Below are 16,240 nucleotides of genomic sequence, written 5' to 3'. Positions count from 1 at the left end.
TCCGCATCAAGTGAACAGAATCCGAAGGGGTCTGAGGTTACCTTCCCAACAGGTTTTGTTCCCCAGCAAAGAAGAATGTGATCAGTTCACATACCTAGCTATCTCTGCGGGCAAACGCAGGTGGATGGACTGTACGCGAGCTCGCTCCGAACAATCAAGAAAGGTAAGTAGCCAGCAAGGGCGAGGCGGGAAAAGCGAGAAGAGGTTGAACGGATGGTCTCTTAGGCATGCATGCACTGGGCTGGTCGTTTAACATAGTACCTCCTGAATTCTATTCTTTCCAAGAAGAATTCCAGAGGGCATAAATAGGATTCCTGGGGCAAGAAGACACTGGCTCGATGAATTGAGAGCTGAGAAGGGAAAGGAGCTGTCACCCCACAGGAGCTTGATTGGGCCGAGGACGAGTCACATCCTACGGGGTGTTGGTTAACTCTGATTGACTCTTTGCCTGTCTACGTAGTGACATCTATATTCATAGTGGTCGCACTTAGGTCCCAGTATCATGGGACTAAATAGGGGGGAGAAAATGGGTTGGATGGAAGAGGAGAGGGGAGGAAGGGGATGATGGTCTGTGTTGAGTCGGTACTAGGTAGTTTGTTGCCGATAGACAGGAGGTGCGAGGTGACGACGACGATGGTGAAGACGAAGAAATGATGATGATAAGAATAACAATAATATGATGCTGGATGCTGAGTGATGGGTGATGATGATGATGATGATGATGATGATACAACAACAGCAACAGCAACAGCAACAGCAACAGCAACAGCAACAGCAAGCAGGCTGGCCCTGCCTATGAAGACTCAGGAAAGGTAATTACCAGCCTGTTGTAAGGCGAAGAAAAGGCAGATCCCGGGGGCCTATTGTTCCACTTGTAACACCTGCTGTCGGAGAGGCTGGCGGTTGATTGGGTCGAATCAGGGGAGAAAAAGCCGTCTTTTTGACGCATCCTGAGCAACGCCACCGGGAGAATGCCAATGGGATAAGTTATGGGATCTAACCTACAGCATCTACTGTACTGTATGGGAGTACATGTGTAAAGTACTATGGTGATGATGATTATGATATACAATACGATGTTGGAGGAGATTCTAAGCAGTGCTTGTTATAGATTGTTTCTGGATCTTTCGCTGTCGAATACTGAGTAGTACTTGGTGGGTTGATGGAGAATGAATAATGAATGAATAAGTCAATTGAATCAATGATTGAATGGATGGATGGAATGAGGAAAGGCGTTAATTTATTCCTGGTCGTTATTATCTTCTAGAAGTAATATGACCGAAAGGAGACTAGTGACACTCACGCGTTCCCGTCGATCACCGAATAATTATTATTATTGCCATAAGGTATTTCCATCATCATCATCGCCGCCGCCGCCTTCTTCCATCATCGAACTATCTCTTGCTCTTTCCACTTCCCTTGACTTAACCTCGAAAAAAAATTCATTCCTATTTCCCTTCTCTTCATTACCCTACTCTCATTTTGTTGGCCGTTGAGTGAAGTTCATAATCTCTTCATCACTGCCCTCACCTTTGCAAAATACTCGATTCTTCACTGTTCTCCCCTTACTCTCGTCTGAAAGATCCTTCCCCCCCCCTCCCCTCCCTCTACCTTTCTTCCTATAGCTTGCCCCCCCTCCCTCCAACACAAGTGATCCTGCCTCCTTTACAAACGCCATAGATGATTTACCTCGCTTGAGTGTGTCGCTCGACTTAATCCAGGGAGATGCCGTGGACTGTGACAAATTCATTCAAGCGGTGAGCTCCCCTTCTTTGGAAAATGCAATGTCTGCCTTACTGACGCAATCGTGGTCCTCAAGAGGTCTCATGATGAAAACTTACGGGCGTCCGCTGTGGCGCGTATATGACGATGACCAGGGACCCGCCGCCAAAAAAAGACGCGTCGCGTTATCCGGCTCCGACTCGGATGAGGCGGAGAATAGTATTCAATATGCCATCCGAGAATCATCCGCTGCCGTGCTATCCAGTCCATCACGTCGCAACTCAGTCGTGCTTTCCGAAGGAACTCAGGATGATGATCTGTCGACGCCTCCATCGTCGCCCCCGCCACGTTTAAGCCCCCCGCCCGTTAATACGCGAAAACCGACCTTTGCTTTTCTCAAGCGCAAGCACACTGCCACCAAAGATGCTGCCGGTAACAGCACGCCTTTAACCGAGGTCAACTCCAATAGTGTGCGTGCCTCGATGGATCCCCCAAAGAAGAAGACGACCGCTGCCGCCGCGACGACGACGACGACAACCACAACGACAACGACGGCGGCAACCACGGCAACCACGTCAACCACTTCAACCCCAGCGACACCGCATTTGCAACAACCGGGCGCTTTGAAGCAGATGCAGATCGATGTTGGTTGTGAGGTGCGGCGAACCTGTGCGACCTGCGGTATGGAATATGTGCCCTCTAATGCGGAGGACTCAGCTACGCACAAGAAATTCCACGAAATGAACTCGACTGGGGTGGATCTGGGCAAGGCATTCATGCGCGCCAACGCATCTCGTTGGGTTTATGAAGCCACTCGCTTTGACGAGGGATATGTGGTCATTGTCGATCGCAAAGCATCCCCAACTGCAAAGAACCAGGCCAAGAAGGTGCTCGAGGTCATCTGCAAGGAGCTTTCTTCCCCCATCATCGAAGACGAAGTTCTATGGAGCCAGACAGAGCCACCGGTTCACCTACGCAAAAATGGCCCGACGGAGAAGATTGATCGCTACAAGGTCTTCTTACACATGAAGGATAGCCGCTGCGTGGGGGCCTGTTTGACCGAGCGGATTTGGGAATCTCGACCGATCCAGAAATCCTCCGCACCAGCCCCAGGCACCACCGACTCCTCGGTCACGGTTCGCGACGAACACCACCCGGCTATCGTGGGAATCTCTCGGATCTGGACTTCGGAATCCTCGCGTCGCAAGGGAATTGCTATGGATTTATTGGATTGTGTGGTCAGCAACTTCATCTACGGCATGGAAATCCCCAAGGAACAGATTGCCTTCAGCCAGCCGACCGCGAGTGGCAAAGGTCTGGCGCAGTCCTTCTTTGGTAACGACGAGTGGCACGTGTATGACGAGCAATGAATCCTCGATTGGACAACGGCCGTGACCTCTGGGGCCGGCAGCCTGCCACCCGGATGGAGATTACCTCTCTATTTTATTTCTTTACTTGTCTTCTTGATACACGGGCGTGTTGATACCCTGCTTTCTCGGGCATTGACCTTGAAGAAAGCCAATCCTGTGATGATGACCATTTATTAACTACTACTTTCTGTCTGTACTGTACAACTGACGGTGTTCTATTGGGAGGGGTATGTTGGGTTTTGTGGTTGGTCTTTGCATGCTTGTGTTTCTGTTTTTAGTTCTTGTTTTTCTTTTGTTCTTCTCTTTATTATCTTTCATTGTAACATATACCTCCTTTGGATTTTATCATACTCATAACCATGGGCATCATTGTTTTTCATTTGTCAGAAGTTGTTGGAACCGGTTCAACGGTCCTTTGGGAAGGGGTAGAATGAGCATCACAGTTACAGTCACATTTACTCACTACTAGGTAACCTACCTACAATAAAGAAGACACAACCCATTTTTTGAGCTCGTACAATGCGCACAATTACTCATAGACCTCCTGCACAGTAGGGTTACAGTGCAATACTTGCATTATGGCGTGTCTTTACTTTCGCTGATGGGTTGTGGAAGCCGCGCGGGGAATCCGGGATGAATGAATGAATGAATGGGTGGTGGTCTTCGCTGTCCGTCTCTTTCTCTCTTCCTTATTTTAACTACTACTTACTACTTCCTCCCCCTCAGCTCAGCTCAGCTCAGCTCTTCCAACTCCCACTCCCACTCCCTCTCTCCCAGTCCCCATCTCACTCTCACTTACTTCGATACCTCTCTCTCTCTATATACTTCTAGACCTAGACTTTTATGCTCTTACTTTCTCCCTTCCTTTGCTCCCCTCTCTCATGGTCAGTGCTGCTCTCCACTTCCTCCTTCGCGATGTCTGGATCCAATCCTTTCCGCCCTAGGCAGCCCGCGAGTGAGTCTCTTCCGACGGTTCCGGATTGCTTTCATGCATTCATTCATCGCAGCCTGGGCGAGGCACATCTTCATCCATTGACTTTTGACTGTTTGACTGTTCGAGTGATTGTTGTTGTTACTGACTCAACGGCATCTTAGACACTACTTTCCCCTCTCACTCCAAGACAGTCTCAATTCCCTACAGTCCAGAATCTCGCGTCTCCGTGCCTGAACCTTCACCGTTTCCGGGGTCGAGTAGCTTGCCCAGCTTCTCAACCTCCACGCATCCGCCCGAACTCGTCGACTCCGCTTCGTCCGATGATCAATCCGATACAGATCCATTCCATCAACCTTCTTTTGCCAGTGACCAGGAGAATGATGACCATGACGACGACCAAGATACTGACGGGTCAACTGTCGATGCTGTAGACTCACACCCTTCGGTAACGGCAAGGTCACCGGCAGTGCAGCCAACCGCTGCGGTGTCGCAGACAATCAGCACCAAGGACTATCACACGCAACGTCGGCCTGTGGCATCATGGCAAGAGAATGCTTACCCAATGGGACGAACCGGCTCTTCTGTGTCCCTCGCCTCGACCGAAGACACTCGCACTTCTGACGGCAGTACGGCCGATGTCTCTCAATCGTCCCTGCGGTCAGCAGGCCGGGTAGAGCTGGGAACGCCTTCATCAACCGACTCTCGTCCTCGCCCACTTGCCAGCCGTACCGTAAATCGAGACCGAATGCCGCCCCCTCCGCCGCCCAAGAGTCACCACGGACGGCTTATCAACCCTAGTCCGGGCGCAACATCTTCTCACTCCCAAACCACTCCCGGTCAATCCTCCAACCGATTCTCCCTCCGCGGTACACCCTCAGAACCATCGTACTCACCCCGTCCAGCCCAACCGGCGACGGACTACTTCTCTGGCGTGGAGACGAGCCGTTCCACACAGCCAGCCCCTGTCGACGTGCTTCGTCGGACCCAGTCGCAATCCAAGCGGCCTCCGACCCCTCCATTGAGCCGCCGACATAGTCAAATGCGGCGGTCAAAAACCACTTCTGCTAAAGTGAACCCGGTACGACTCTCCATACCACCAGAAGCAGATCCTACAGCTGCCGCTGCTTCTGTGGCTGTCCCGCCCCCGAGTCCGAGCTCGTGGTCCTTGCACCCCACCCGAACACGAGATCCCTGCTTGGCTAGCACGCCATCCGAGGAGTCGGTGCCGTCCTCATCCTCCTCGAACCGACTTTCACTACAGATTGATTCCTCCTCCACCCCGTGGATCCCCAGGGAGTCCGGGCGGGCAGCCTCGCCCAGTCCCTCAACCAAGCGCGCCTCGCTTCAGAACCCCCCGCCTCCGCCACCGCGGCGCTCGCGCGGATCCGGCAACCACAGTCCGGACAGTGTGCGCCTCAGCTTCCGGCCAAGTAAACCACAGGTCACCGCCGCGAAAGATGACTACATTCCGCACCCGTCGAATGCAAATGATATTTTGGCAGATCTCACCCGATTACAGAAGGAGGTGGATGATCTACGCGGTCATTATGAGAGTCGCAAGGCGAGTCATTAAGATGGCTAACTTCCAGCTTACCGATCACATATACTACTCGATATTTCTGTATCGTCAAAGTTGTGTAAACATGTGCGTTGAAATGCAACGAGTGACGAAGCATAGCGGATTCTTTTCTTCTTTTGCCTTTTCTTTCCTCGAGTCTATCCTCGACTTAGCTTAGGGGTTTGCATGTTACTATATGAAATACGATTCTAGTGGTTGGACTGATCCTGTACCATCCTATTGTTGGGAGTTTATATTATGTCAGTCTCACGCTTGTCTCCGCAAGCAAGCCAGCCAAAATAATCATGATAAATTTTCCTTGCTCTCCGGGAGTCCAACGGTCAGTAAGCCGGCTAGAACGGCAGCACACCCCCCGAGTCTCATGACCCATCCGGTGGAGGTATCCCACGGCTCGGCGCGGGGTTTCTGCAACGCGCGGAAAATCAGGCTGCTGACGGCGCTGGAGAGGATCTGCGGGAAGGAGATTGCGACGTTGTGGAGGCCGAGGATAATGCCTGCTTGATTGGGAGAGGGCCTCTTTATGGGTGAAGCTGGTCGCTGGGCCGTCGCGGCCGTTGCCTCTGGATAGGTCCTGCCCGCTGCCGGATGGCGACTACCGTGTGCTTTGTCGTCGTGCTGGTGACGCGCAATCTCCATGGCCAGGAGGGCCCAGGGGGCCCAGGAGGTGATGGCCCAGGAGATCCCGATGATGCCGGTCATGATGGATGCTTGGGCCGGGGTGGAGATGAGGAAGGTGCTGAACATGCAAAGGGCGAAGAGAAAGTGGGACAGAAGCCAGGTGCGGCGGAGGGTAAGGCCGCGGATGGTGGGGATGTGGAGGAACCGCGAATGCGGACGGCTCCAGCTCCTGCTGTGAGAGCTAGGAGGATAGGGTGGCTGCTGATGGTGGGGTGAGAGAGATGTCTGCCCCGAGGGGACGACGAGATGAGGCAGGATGATGCTGGCTGCGAAAGAGACGATGGCGTTGACGAGGAGCGCAAGCGTCCCGATGCGGGTTGCGTCTTCCCAGATCTTATTCACATCTTCTTCGGGGAGGTCGGGGTGTTGGTCGAGGATCGGGTTGACGTAAAGTTGGCCGATGTAGGTGGTTGCGTAGAAGAGGAAGGAGAACCATGCGAACCACGCCGGGACTTGGATCAGGTAGATCCGTCGGATTCGACTTGAGAGGCCGTGGACCGAGTCTATGATGGAGCGGAACAAGGACGGAAGGCCCGGCCTGGTCGATGTCAAGGGCTCGAAGCGCGGGTCCTTTTCCTGTATATAGGCACAGCTAAGAGACAGGGTGACTGCCAGGAAGACGCTGGCGATGACCGAGAGGCCTTTGAATTGGGTATTCCCTAGGGCTGGAAACGTTTTGGGGAGATCCATGCCGCCTAGAACATAGCCGAAGATGTTCCCAGCGCCGTTGTGACGACTCGCCCAGGCATTGGCGGACTCCTGTTGATGAGCAGGCGCGTTGTCTACAATGAAAGCTCGGGTTGCAGCCTGAACTGTGTGCTTGTCAGTTGAGGCGCCAGGAAACGGCAGGTGGGGTTTGGCTTACTGGTGTTGATGGCAAAGTCTTGACAGTACATCAGCAGTGTTGCAACAACAAGAACTGTCGTTCGCACTCCATCTGATTGCGCATCGACGCCGAACAGACTGAGCGTACCACCAACAATTTCCCGTACCCAGGCCAGAGTCAGCAGACAGCAGACAAGGACTACTCCACCCAGGGCCATGAACGGTTTCCGTTTGCCCCAGGCAATGCGACAATTATCGCTTCGTGCGCCGATGTATGGCTGCACAATGGTACCGGTCAAAGGCCCTGCAATCCAGACAAAAGCGAGCATGGCCTTGCTCATTCCCAGAGAAAGAAGATAGGGCTTATATGTGAATTAGTCATGGGGGTTATGTGCAACAAATTAACCATTGCTGAAGGCTGAATTGCCCCTTACCGATCCACTGGAGTGTTGAACTGACCAGACAATCTGCAGACTGGATATGCGACAAACGAACACAATTAGCCCATCTAGTCGATAGTAGACTCAACAGCTCACCCCAACTCACCCTGACATGCCCAAAGTCAGGACAAAGAGATACCAACTGCTTCGAGGTGCTTCCAGCAGCTCAGGTCGGTCTTGAGCCGTTGGAAGACTCGAGGACTCCAAGCCTGCCTCAATCCGCCCATCCTGTATTAGAGGCTGCGCCTCGTGGTCAGGCTCCGTCATGGGCGATTTCTACAGGAAATCCACCCTGCGACACGGAAGGCCGTGTGGAAGCAGGAAGTAGAAGCGGAAAATTGGAGGAGGGGGGGGAAGAGGGGATGAAGCAGATGATGGTCAAATCTGAGAGAGAGGCAGAGGAGGGAATGAATGGGGAGAAGTTGTTAAGTGTAGAGAAGAACTATGTGTAATTAGTTGTAGTTGGATAGTGACAAATAATACTGACAGCCGAGTGTACTGTATTTACTGTAGCTATCCTGACCGCCTCGGAAGGTTGCTGTAGAAATTCCAATCTTGTTGATTTGTTGATCAATCATTATGAAGTTCGGTTCATTGACCATACACTAACTCACACTCTACTCTGCTCTACTCTACTCTACTACATGTCGATCGGATGAAGCATAGAAAATGCGTCAATGTAGAAGAGGATGTTATATTCTGGACGCCAGACAAGAAATTGATGGATATTTGAGGGCCAGTCAACAATGGTTCACTAACACCAACCCGGTTAGAAAGGATTGACTGCATGACCCCAAAAGGTGATCGATCAATAATACTTACAGTACGATAATAACATTAATCAAATCAGATTCCGATAAACGTTGGCACTTAGAAGAAGCAGACGCCGATTGCGCCTTTCATCGGTTGCCTTGTCCTTCCCTTATCACTTCATCTTTTTCTTCCACCCTGCTTCTTTCTCTTCTTCTTCTTCTTCTTCTTCTTCCTCCTCTCCCTCTTCTCCCTCTTCTCCCTTGGACCCTCTTCCACTCTTTGCCCTTGGTCTTTCTTATTCCTGCGGCTTCGTATTCTCTCATTCTTTGTGCCAGCACAGCACCTTCAATCGTTGCCAGTCGTTGCCAGTCCCACCCGTGAAACGCGGAGAAGAGAACCAGCCATGACCACCACCAACAGTGACCTTCCCCGCATAACCGATGCCACTAAAGGTGCTTTTCATTCCCACCCAAGCAACACTCACTACACTACCACTTGGTTTTTTCTAGTAGACTTGGAAATAATAGCTAATCCCATTCCCCTTCTCCCCCCTTCAGTGTGGACCACTCTCATTACGAATACGGCATATCTTCCAGGATTGCTCACCTTGGAGTATTCGCTACGCAAAGTGGGCTCCAAGTATCCCCTGGTCGTGCTCTACACAGACTCCCTTCCGGATGAGGGTCATGCCGCCCTCGATGCCCGCGGCATTCTGAAGCAACCGGTCCCCTATTTGCTGCCCTCAGTCCCTAAGGATTATGTCAACGACGTGCGCTTTTACGATTGCTGGAGCAAGCTCACGCCCTTCTCGCTCGTCGAGTATGAGCGGGTGGTTCAGCTCGACAGTGACATGCTGGTCCGCCAGAACATGGATGAGCTGATGGATCTTGAATTGGACCCCCCAGCTCTGGCAGGAACAGGACCACGAGTTTTCGCTGCCAGCCATGCCTGCGTTTGCAATCCGCTTCAAAAATCCCATTACCCGCAGGATTGGTATGCGACCAGGCTGTGCTATTGAAATACATGAAGAACTGACGAGACAAGGATCCCATCCAACTGCGCTTTCACTTCCCAGCACCCGAACCCGGAAGCCGCCCAGATCGAGGGGGCACCGCCCACAGCCGGTCTGGGGATGCCCAACGGTGGCTTACAGGTGGTCAACCCGTCCCCAGCCATCTATGATAAGATTGTTGCCCAATTAGCTTCGTCGGTCACATCGAACTATGAATTTGCAGATCAATCTCTCCTCTCGGACGTGTTCCATGGCCGGTGGGTGGCCCTTCCATATGTGTATAATGCGTTGAAGACCCTACGATGGGATGGGGTGCACGACGCCATCTGGAGGGACGATCGGGTCAAGAATGTGCATTACATCCTCAGCCCTAAGCCTTGGGACGAGCCTGAGGAGATCCGGAAAAGCCTAGTGCCGCGCTCCAGTCGAGATGCTTCGCACGCCTGGTGGTGGGAACTGACGGAAGAGCGGCTGCAGGAGGAGCGGGAAAAGGGGTTGCATGACCAATTTTAGACTTCTTACTCTAATAATATGGCTGTTGGAAAGTGGAATGGAAAGGACATGTCAGATCGAGCGAGCGATGCTCTATGACTAGCCCCTCCCCTTGAGGCAGCAGTGGCTGGATCTATGGTGGTGGCAGCGATGGATTCAGAGCTACGGAATTTGGTTAGTGGAAGTGCTGTCTGATATTCCAGGAAGGAAAACGCCAAGATGGCCACGTCCATTTATTATGATTTTTCCAATATGGGACTTGGGAGGTTGGAGGTCTCACTTGACACACCTTTAGTACGTACTGTACAGTACTCCACCGTTCAATATTGCAGCCTGAGGCATCAATACAAAGAACCCCACCATCACCTCTGGTAGTACGGAGTACGGTGATTAGCTTCACTGAGTGTATGACATCATGGGAATACCGAACTGGGGAAAGAGTGGTTGCACTCCAGCTCTCCAGGAGCGCTGAGCCTGAGGCAAATCAGCGGCCATTTGGTAAACCGGCCAAAGAGAGCCAGTACAGCCAGTACTTCCTCTCCAGCACGGGAAATCTTGTGGACCATAAACTTCTCCCCATCCCCCCCCCAAACATCCCGGACTAGCAGTGGATCAAGCAACTTGGAAGAACGGAGACTTGTGCTCACTTACCCAGAGAATTAACCATAAAAGGAGGCGACTTCATCCGCTTCATCGTTGCATCCCTTCCTCTCCGGTGGCCCACTCATCAGCCTCACTCTTGCGCCCTCCTCTGTTCACCACCACTACTTGCCTAGAAACTACACCTTCCCATCCGTACCCTACGTCTGACTATACTATTGTTCTATTCTTATCAATCTATCAATCTCCCTGGCATCTGAAAGCTCCCACAATTGTGAAACCTCCCTTCCAGGAGACCGAGGGAGAGGCAGATTACACCTTAAATAACCGGCCTGGAATGCGCCATCCTCCTCAATCTTCGCCTTTGTCGTCGTCTTCCTTCTCCTTTTCCTTACTCTCCTCCCTCTTCTTCAGGGCCACACATATCCTCTTATCTACTTTCAGGGTTCTTCTTCTGACCTCCAGCTTCCACTTCCCCGCTCCCATCCTACTGGATTGACTGCTACCCAGCTTACAGTCAACCCAAGATGAACAGAATGACAACCCCAACTTTGATCAACCTGCCCCCGCCGCCGTCGGATCCTGTGACTCCCTCTGAGATGGGACCGTAAGACCACCCACCACCTGACTGTTTCGTGCTCTCTGTCTCTTCCACCTCAATCTGTAGACTGACATGAAATCGCGACATTCTTGTGCAGAGGAACTCCGAACTCCGGCACCACTTCGCTTTCGGCCTTGTCGACCACCGCCATCAAGGACGGTCATCAAGGCCAGCCGCACCCCTACGGTCGTCATGCGCATCACTCTCCGTCCGCATCTACCACCTCTACCAGTACTCTTGAAGCGGAACGGGCCGATCGTATTTCGCGCCTGGCCGGTTTAGAACGAGTTGCCACGGCCCGCGCGGGTGGTACGTCGCAACCCAGCGGCCCTGTGCCCACGCCTCACCATCCCAGTTACTTTGAAAGCGGATCAGGAATCAAAGAGCGCAGCACGGTGGGCAGCGCCAGTGCCACGGGCAGTGTGGGCGCCCGTACGACGTGGGCCAGCGGCAGTGATGCCTTCGACGCGGACAAGATGAGTGAGTACCCGGAAGACGGCACATCGAGTGTGGGCAACTTCAGCGATGAGGGCGATGCCAGTCTGGTCGCTTTCGGAGAGGGCGCCAGTACTATCAGTGGGCCCATCTCGAACCCCATGCTGAATCGGACCTCGTCAGGAGGCCGACCAGGATCCTTCGGCAGTCCAGGGCTGGTGCGCGTCAATCCCGTGGCCTCGCAGCACTCGGGCGGCGACACGGCAATGCTGCTATCCACAGCGTCCCCAACTGGATCCGTCACTCCCGAGCCTACCCAGGATGCTCGGATGGTGGATGGAATGACCTATGACCCGAATGTGGTAGACACCACAGTGAGAACCCCTCGCCTGGCCACTCCAGCGGAAGGTGGCAACCCACATCCGGAGATCTAGTTGGTGTTTTTGCCAAACACATGCGACGGATGCAGATTTAGTCTAGGGCTGTTTGGCGTTCAGGGATAGGGTGTTAGTTTTTGTGGGTGTATTTGTTTTCTGTAGGGAAGTCTTGTTACCAGCGATTGGGGGATTATCAGGGAGGAGAATGTATTTGTATAGGCTTTGTTTGGCGATGTTGGGCGACCAGTCCACCTCAGGCAGAAGAAAACGAAACAGGATTTGTAGAATAAGGCTGGCGACCATTTCTAAATCTGACTGCCACGAAGGTTGAATGAATTACCTTTTTAAGTGTACTTTGATGAAGAAAAAAAAAAAAGAAAAAAGAAAAAAGAAAAAAATTAGTGAGAAAACAAATCACTAGATCTCTTCTCTACGCAGTCAGCAATCAGAAGAAACCCAATTGATCGAGATCATCAAACCGGGTCTGGAACATTTTGGGGCAGAGAAGGTGGGCAAAAAGTGGGCGGGCGGCGCCCAATGAAGAAGATAGTTAAGTATGTACACTTCCAGAATCCAGCCTGGAGGCACTCAGTAAAGCCAGTGTCTCCTCGGCGGCTCCCGCCATTCTATACCTTACCTAGTAGTAGTGGCCCAGTGCAGTGGCTGCGGGTGCCACCACCCGGTGGGTTCCTCAGGCTCAGGCTCAGGCTCAGGCTCTGCCACAACTTACTCAAGTTTAGTCCCAGTTTCTTTCTCTTGTTTCTTCTCTCCTTCGCCTCTTTCTTCCATCACCAACTTTCTCTTCCTCTCCGCCGCCTCCCCTCCCCTTCTCCCCCCCCCACCTCGTCCTCTTCTCTCCTCCTCCTCCCCCCACCTCTACTCTCTACCTCCTCTTCTCTTTTCTTCGTCTTCGTTCTCAAGCAGTTCCAATTCAGTCTTCCCTGTCCATCTTCACCAGCTGGCATTGACTTGTCAAGCACAAGGAACACTCTGGGACTTTTCACAGCACAAGATCTACCTCCCTTCTACCTGCCAAGCTTCACCCGCCCAGTCTACACAGTCTTTGTGTGTGTGTGTGTGTGTGTGTGCGTGCGTGCGCGCGTGCCTGTTGTTCTTCACTGCCTCAATTCAAACGTCCTCAAACGTCCTCGTCTCGGCTTTGTTCACTCTTCCACCTGCTTCTCCAGCTACCTCCACCAGTAGCACCCCATCCTCGGATTCGATTTTTCGCAATTCGATCGACATCTTCTCATCCCCATCTTCTGCCACCATCGGCCCGTCCATTACACCGTTGAATTGCGGCCATTGTTTCGTCCACACCTTGGATTTTAGAGGATTTTGTCAGATTTCTTGAACTGTCAGTGCGACTTTCGGCGCGCGTCTTCCGCTAGCTTTGTGAATTTGCGATTCTGTGTATCATCCGATATAACACATCGTTGAAAATGGCAGCCCCTACACAGTTGGCTTGTAGGTCCTTCCCGCTCGAACCCCACTCCTCATGCTCTTCACGACGACGTCTCTGCAGGCTATCGAGGTGCAGATCCAACATATCGAACAGAACACTAATCAGTTACAGACCGTACGGTCAAGGGCGTTGGCATCTTGGATGCGGCCCCAGTCTATGGACCTTTGTCTGGATTTGAGAAGTATGTCCCATTATCCCAGAACCATGGGCACTGTCCTCTATTAGGAAAACTGACTGATTGTGATTTGTGGTTGCAGACCTGAGGGAAACCTCCGTTGTAGCGCTTACTCTCCTTGCGGTCGCTATTTCGCCTGGGCCTCTCCCGACAAGTATGTTAGCTCTTCCTGCATAACAACCAAACAACAGCGTGATTGACTATATCTCAGGGTGACAATCATTGATCCGTCTGTCGGACACGTTGTCTCCACCATTGCCGCGGAGAACGTCTTCGAGCTGGGTTTCTCACCGCTTGGAACCTATCTGATCACCTGGCAACGTCCCACCAAGGATGCCAATGGCGATGCTGTGAAGAATCTGAAGGTCTGGCAGGTCGTGTCCAGCGGAGATGAGAATTTAGTCGTGGGCAGCTTCGTCCAGAAGTCGCAGACGGGCTGGAACCTTCAGTACACCTCCGATGAGCGTCATTGCGCGCGCGTCGTCACCAATGAAGTCCAGTTCTACCAGAGCGAGAACCTCTCCCAGGTCTGGAACAAGCTGCGAGTTGAGGGGGTCGCTGATTTCGCCATCTCTCCCGGCAAGAACACTTCCATTGCTGTCTTCATTCCGGAGCGCAAGGTATGCATGCGGCACTCAGTTTCCAGCCGCGTCGATTGTATACTAACGTTGGGTTTCTAGGGACAACCTGCCGCCGTCAAGGTGTTTTTGGTGCCTCAGTTTGGCGCTCCTGTCTCGCAGAAGACTTTCTTCAAGGGTGACAAGGTCCAGCTGAAGTGGAACGAGCAGGGCACAACCTTGATTGTGTTGGCCCAGACGGATGTCGATCGCTCGGGCAAGAGCTACTACGGCGAGACCACCCTCTACTTGCTCAGTGCAGGTGGTGGCTTCGACTCCCGTGTGGATCTGGGTATGTAATCGGCGCATGTGGTATAAATCCAGACAATGATGTACTAACGTTGCTGCAATAGACAAGGAAGGCCCGATTCACGATGTGACCTGGTCTCCCAACTCGAAGGAGTTTGGTGTGGTCTATGGTTACATGCCGGCCAAAACCACCATTTTCAACTTCCGCGGTGTCCCCAAGCACAGCTTCCCGCTCGGCCCTCGTAACACCATCCAATTCTCTCCACACGGTCGGTTCGTCCTTGTGGCCGGTTTCGGTAACCTTGCGGGTCAGATGGATATCTACGACATGGACAAGAACTACCACAAGATCGCGACGGTGGAGGCTTCTAACTCGAGTGTCTGCAATTGGTCTCCCGACGGTCAGTTCATTCTAACCGCCACGACCAGTCCCCGCCTGCGCGTGGACAACGGACTTCGTATCTGGCACGTGAGCGGCGCTCTGATGTACAACGAGGAAATGACTGAGCTTTATGATGTGTTCTGGCGTCCCCAGTCCCTGGAGCAGCACCCATTGGGTGACCCTTTCAACCCTCTCCCTACCCCTCATCCCTCCGCCGTGGCCTACCTGAGCACCAAGAAGGCTCCTGTCAAGCCCGCGGGTGCGTACCGGCCTCCCGGCGCTCGCGGCCAGCTCACTCCTCTCGCTTTCAAGCGTGAAGACCAGGGCGGTGCTGCGTATATCCGGGAAGGCGCGCCTACCGGTGGTGTCGTGAACGGATTCGGTCGCTCTCGCAGACGTGATGTGCCTGGTGCTGAACCAGCCGAGGAATTTCTACCTCCGGGAGCCGCTCCTGGAGGAGGCGTGGCTCTGCCTCCGGGCGTTGAGCAGCCGGAGAAGCTGTCCAAGTCGGCCGCCCGCAACAAGAAGAAGCGTGAAGCCAAGAAGCAGAAGGATGAGCAGGGTGAGGGTGAGCCGGCTGCCGGCCAGTCCACCCGCAGCCCCGACCGCCGCGGCGACAAGGCTCATGAGCGCAACCGGTCCAAGGGCCAGAACAACGAGCGCAAGAACAACCAGCAAACCAATGGGACTCCCGCCAAAGCCAATGCTCAAGCCAAAGCCACTGACAGCGTTGCGGCGGCGGAGGCTGCTTTGGATGCCAGCGGAGCACCCACTGCGCAGGATAAGAAGATTCGTGGGCTTCTGAAGAAGATCCGAGCGATCGACGAGCTGAAAATGCGCCTTGCCGGTGGGGAGAAGCTGGAGGATACGCAGATGAAGAAGATCCAGACCGAAGACGCGGTGCGCAAGGAATTGGAGTCTTTGGGCTACAATGGTTAAGGCTAGGTTGTTTACTTTGTGCCTGCCCTTTGCTTGTACATATAGTTCCTTGTGGCTATTTACCCCCGCTCTACGTGGTGGGATCATCTTCGCCGATCTGATGTATTCATTTCTCGTTCTGCTTGCATCGTTGGAATTCACTGAGGTGCCCAAGCATACTATACTATCTATCTAAAGGGTCTATATGTATTGTATATATAGAAGTGGTTAGGAGAGAAAAAAATATATACTATCTATTAGACCATTGATGACTTGATCACAGTTTCTTATACTCATCGATGAGGGGGTCCTACTAGATGGCAAATGCATGTGCTGATATGTGACTGCCGATGAATACTGCAACTATTCAAAATACTGGAAAGACGGGTGTTGCGTGTGAGGTATGCAAACATAAAGAGAAAAAACCATGTACAATATATCCAATGTAATCCTTGATTTACCTATGTATTGAAGCGGTATCGCTCAGTATCTATCTACCTACAATGTGTGACCACCGACTCCAAAACAGATAGGCAGGTAATCTCTACAGTAAGTTGATGAATGTTCCCATCCGCCCACCTACCACCAAACTTCCCACCCCAACCCATCCAAATCC

At 52.6% G+C, this 16,240-nt stretch overlaps 7 protein-coding genes across 7 annotated transcripts; 6 read left to right on the top strand and 1 right to left on the bottom strand.

The window, feature by feature from the left end:
- Nucleotides 1-564: 564 nt before the first annotated feature.
- Nucleotides 565-3,092, top strand: ASPACDRAFT_51597 (ESCO family N-acetyltransferase; the record flags this gene model as incomplete). The annotated part of the gene is made up of 3 exons (XM_020202506.1): nucleotides 565-578; nucleotides 1,722-1,757; nucleotides 1,820-3,092. The coding sequence occupies 3 exons, from the start codon at nucleotides 565-567 to the stop codon at nucleotides 3,090-3,092; spliced, it is 1,323 nt and encodes a 440-aa protein (XP_020057001.1).
- A 580-nt stretch (nucleotides 3,093-3,672) lies between these two features.
- ASPACDRAFT_116971 (uncharacterized protein) lies at nucleotides 3,673-4,238 on the top strand. Its single transcript, XM_020196022.1, has one exon. It carries the CDS (start codon nucleotides 3,936-3,938, stop codon nucleotides 4,185-4,187), a length of 252 nt encoding a protein of 83 aa, XP_020057000.1. The 5' UTR covers nucleotides 3,673-3,935; the 3' UTR covers nucleotides 4,188-4,238.
- Nucleotides 4,188-5,892, top strand: ASPACDRAFT_77551 (uncharacterized protein). Its single transcript, XM_020204982.1, has one exon. The coding sequence runs from the start codon at nucleotides 4,589-4,591 to the stop codon at nucleotides 5,597-5,599; it is 1,011 nt and encodes a 336-aa protein (XP_020056999.1). The 5' UTR covers nucleotides 4,188-4,588; the 3' UTR covers nucleotides 5,600-5,892.
- On the bottom strand, nucleotides 5,888-7,991 carry ASPACDRAFT_1880250 (uncharacterized protein; the record flags this gene model as incomplete). The annotated part of the gene is made up of 5 exons (XM_020198197.1): nucleotides 7,655-7,991; nucleotides 7,543-7,582; nucleotides 7,149-7,470; nucleotides 6,231-7,095; nucleotides 5,888-6,197 (listed from the first exon to the last, which is right to left on the bottom strand). The coding sequence occupies exons 1-5, from the start codon at nucleotides 7,813-7,815 to the stop codon at nucleotides 5,888-5,890; spliced, it is 1,698 nt and encodes a 565-aa protein (XP_020056998.1). The 5' UTR covers nucleotides 7,816-7,991.
- A 713-nt stretch (nucleotides 7,992-8,704) lies between these two features.
- On the top strand, nucleotides 8,705-9,826 carry ASPACDRAFT_42149 (glycosyltransferase family 8 protein; the record flags this gene model as incomplete). The annotated part of the gene is made up of 3 exons (XM_020201051.1): nucleotides 8,705-8,753; nucleotides 8,859-9,294; nucleotides 9,346-9,826. The coding sequence occupies 3 exons, from the start codon at nucleotides 8,705-8,707 to the stop codon at nucleotides 9,824-9,826; spliced, it is 966 nt and encodes a 321-aa protein (XP_020056997.1).
- A 1,115-nt stretch (nucleotides 9,827-10,941) lies between these two features.
- On the top strand, nucleotides 10,942-11,875 carry ASPACDRAFT_26890 (uncharacterized protein; the record flags this gene model as incomplete). The annotated part of the gene is made up of 2 exons (XM_020199454.1): nucleotides 10,942-11,012; nucleotides 11,104-11,875. 2 exons carry the CDS (start codon nucleotides 10,942-10,944, stop codon nucleotides 11,873-11,875), a joined length of 843 nt encoding a protein of 280 aa, XP_020056996.1.
- Nucleotides 11,876-12,862: 987 nt separating this feature from the next.
- On the top strand, nucleotides 12,863-15,888 carry ASPACDRAFT_116959 (translation initiation factor 2A). Its single transcript, XM_020196021.1, has 6 exons — nucleotides 12,863-13,285; nucleotides 13,395-13,464; nucleotides 13,541-13,612; nucleotides 13,670-14,078; nucleotides 14,139-14,367; nucleotides 14,429-15,888. The coding sequence occupies exons 1-6, from the start codon at nucleotides 13,261-13,263 to the stop codon at nucleotides 15,643-15,645; spliced, it is 2,022 nt and encodes a 673-aa protein (XP_020056995.1). The 5' UTR covers nucleotides 12,863-13,260; the 3' UTR covers nucleotides 15,646-15,888.
- Nucleotides 15,889-16,240: the final 352 nt, after the last annotated feature.

This window comes from Aspergillus aculeatus (assembly GCF_001890905.1).
Source record: "Aspergillus aculeatus ATCC 16872 unplaced genomic scaffold ASPACscaffold_6, whole genome shotgun sequence".
Lineage (NCBI taxonomy): Eukaryota > Fungi > Ascomycota > Eurotiomycetes > Eurotiales > Aspergillaceae > Aspergillus > Aspergillus aculeatus.
The sequence above is the reverse complement of the archived record's forward strand: the minus strand, read 5'-3'. Positions and strand labels throughout refer to the sequence as shown.

Bases quoted from the DNA above. Each gene is read 5' to 3' on its own strand.
- ASPACDRAFT_77551 (XM_020204982.1), top strand. From the start codon at position 4,589: ATGGGACGAACCGGCTCTTCTGTGTCCCTCGCCTCGACCGAAGACACT.
- ASPACDRAFT_116959 (XM_020196021.1), top strand. From the start codon at position 13,261: ATGGCAGCCCCTACACAGTTGGCTT. The intron at 14,079-14,138 runs GTATGCATGCGG...TTGGGTTTCTAG, and splicing joins TCTTCATTCCGGAGCGCAAG to GGACAACCTGCCGCCGTCAA. The intron at 14,368-14,428 runs GTATGTAATCGG...TTGCTGCAATAG, and splicing joins CGACTCCCGTGTGGATCTGG to ACAAGGAAGGCCCGATTCAC.
- ASPACDRAFT_116971 (XM_020196022.1), top strand. From the start codon at position 3,936: ATGCTCTTACTTTCTCCCTTCCTTTGCTCCCCTCTCTCATGGTCAGTG.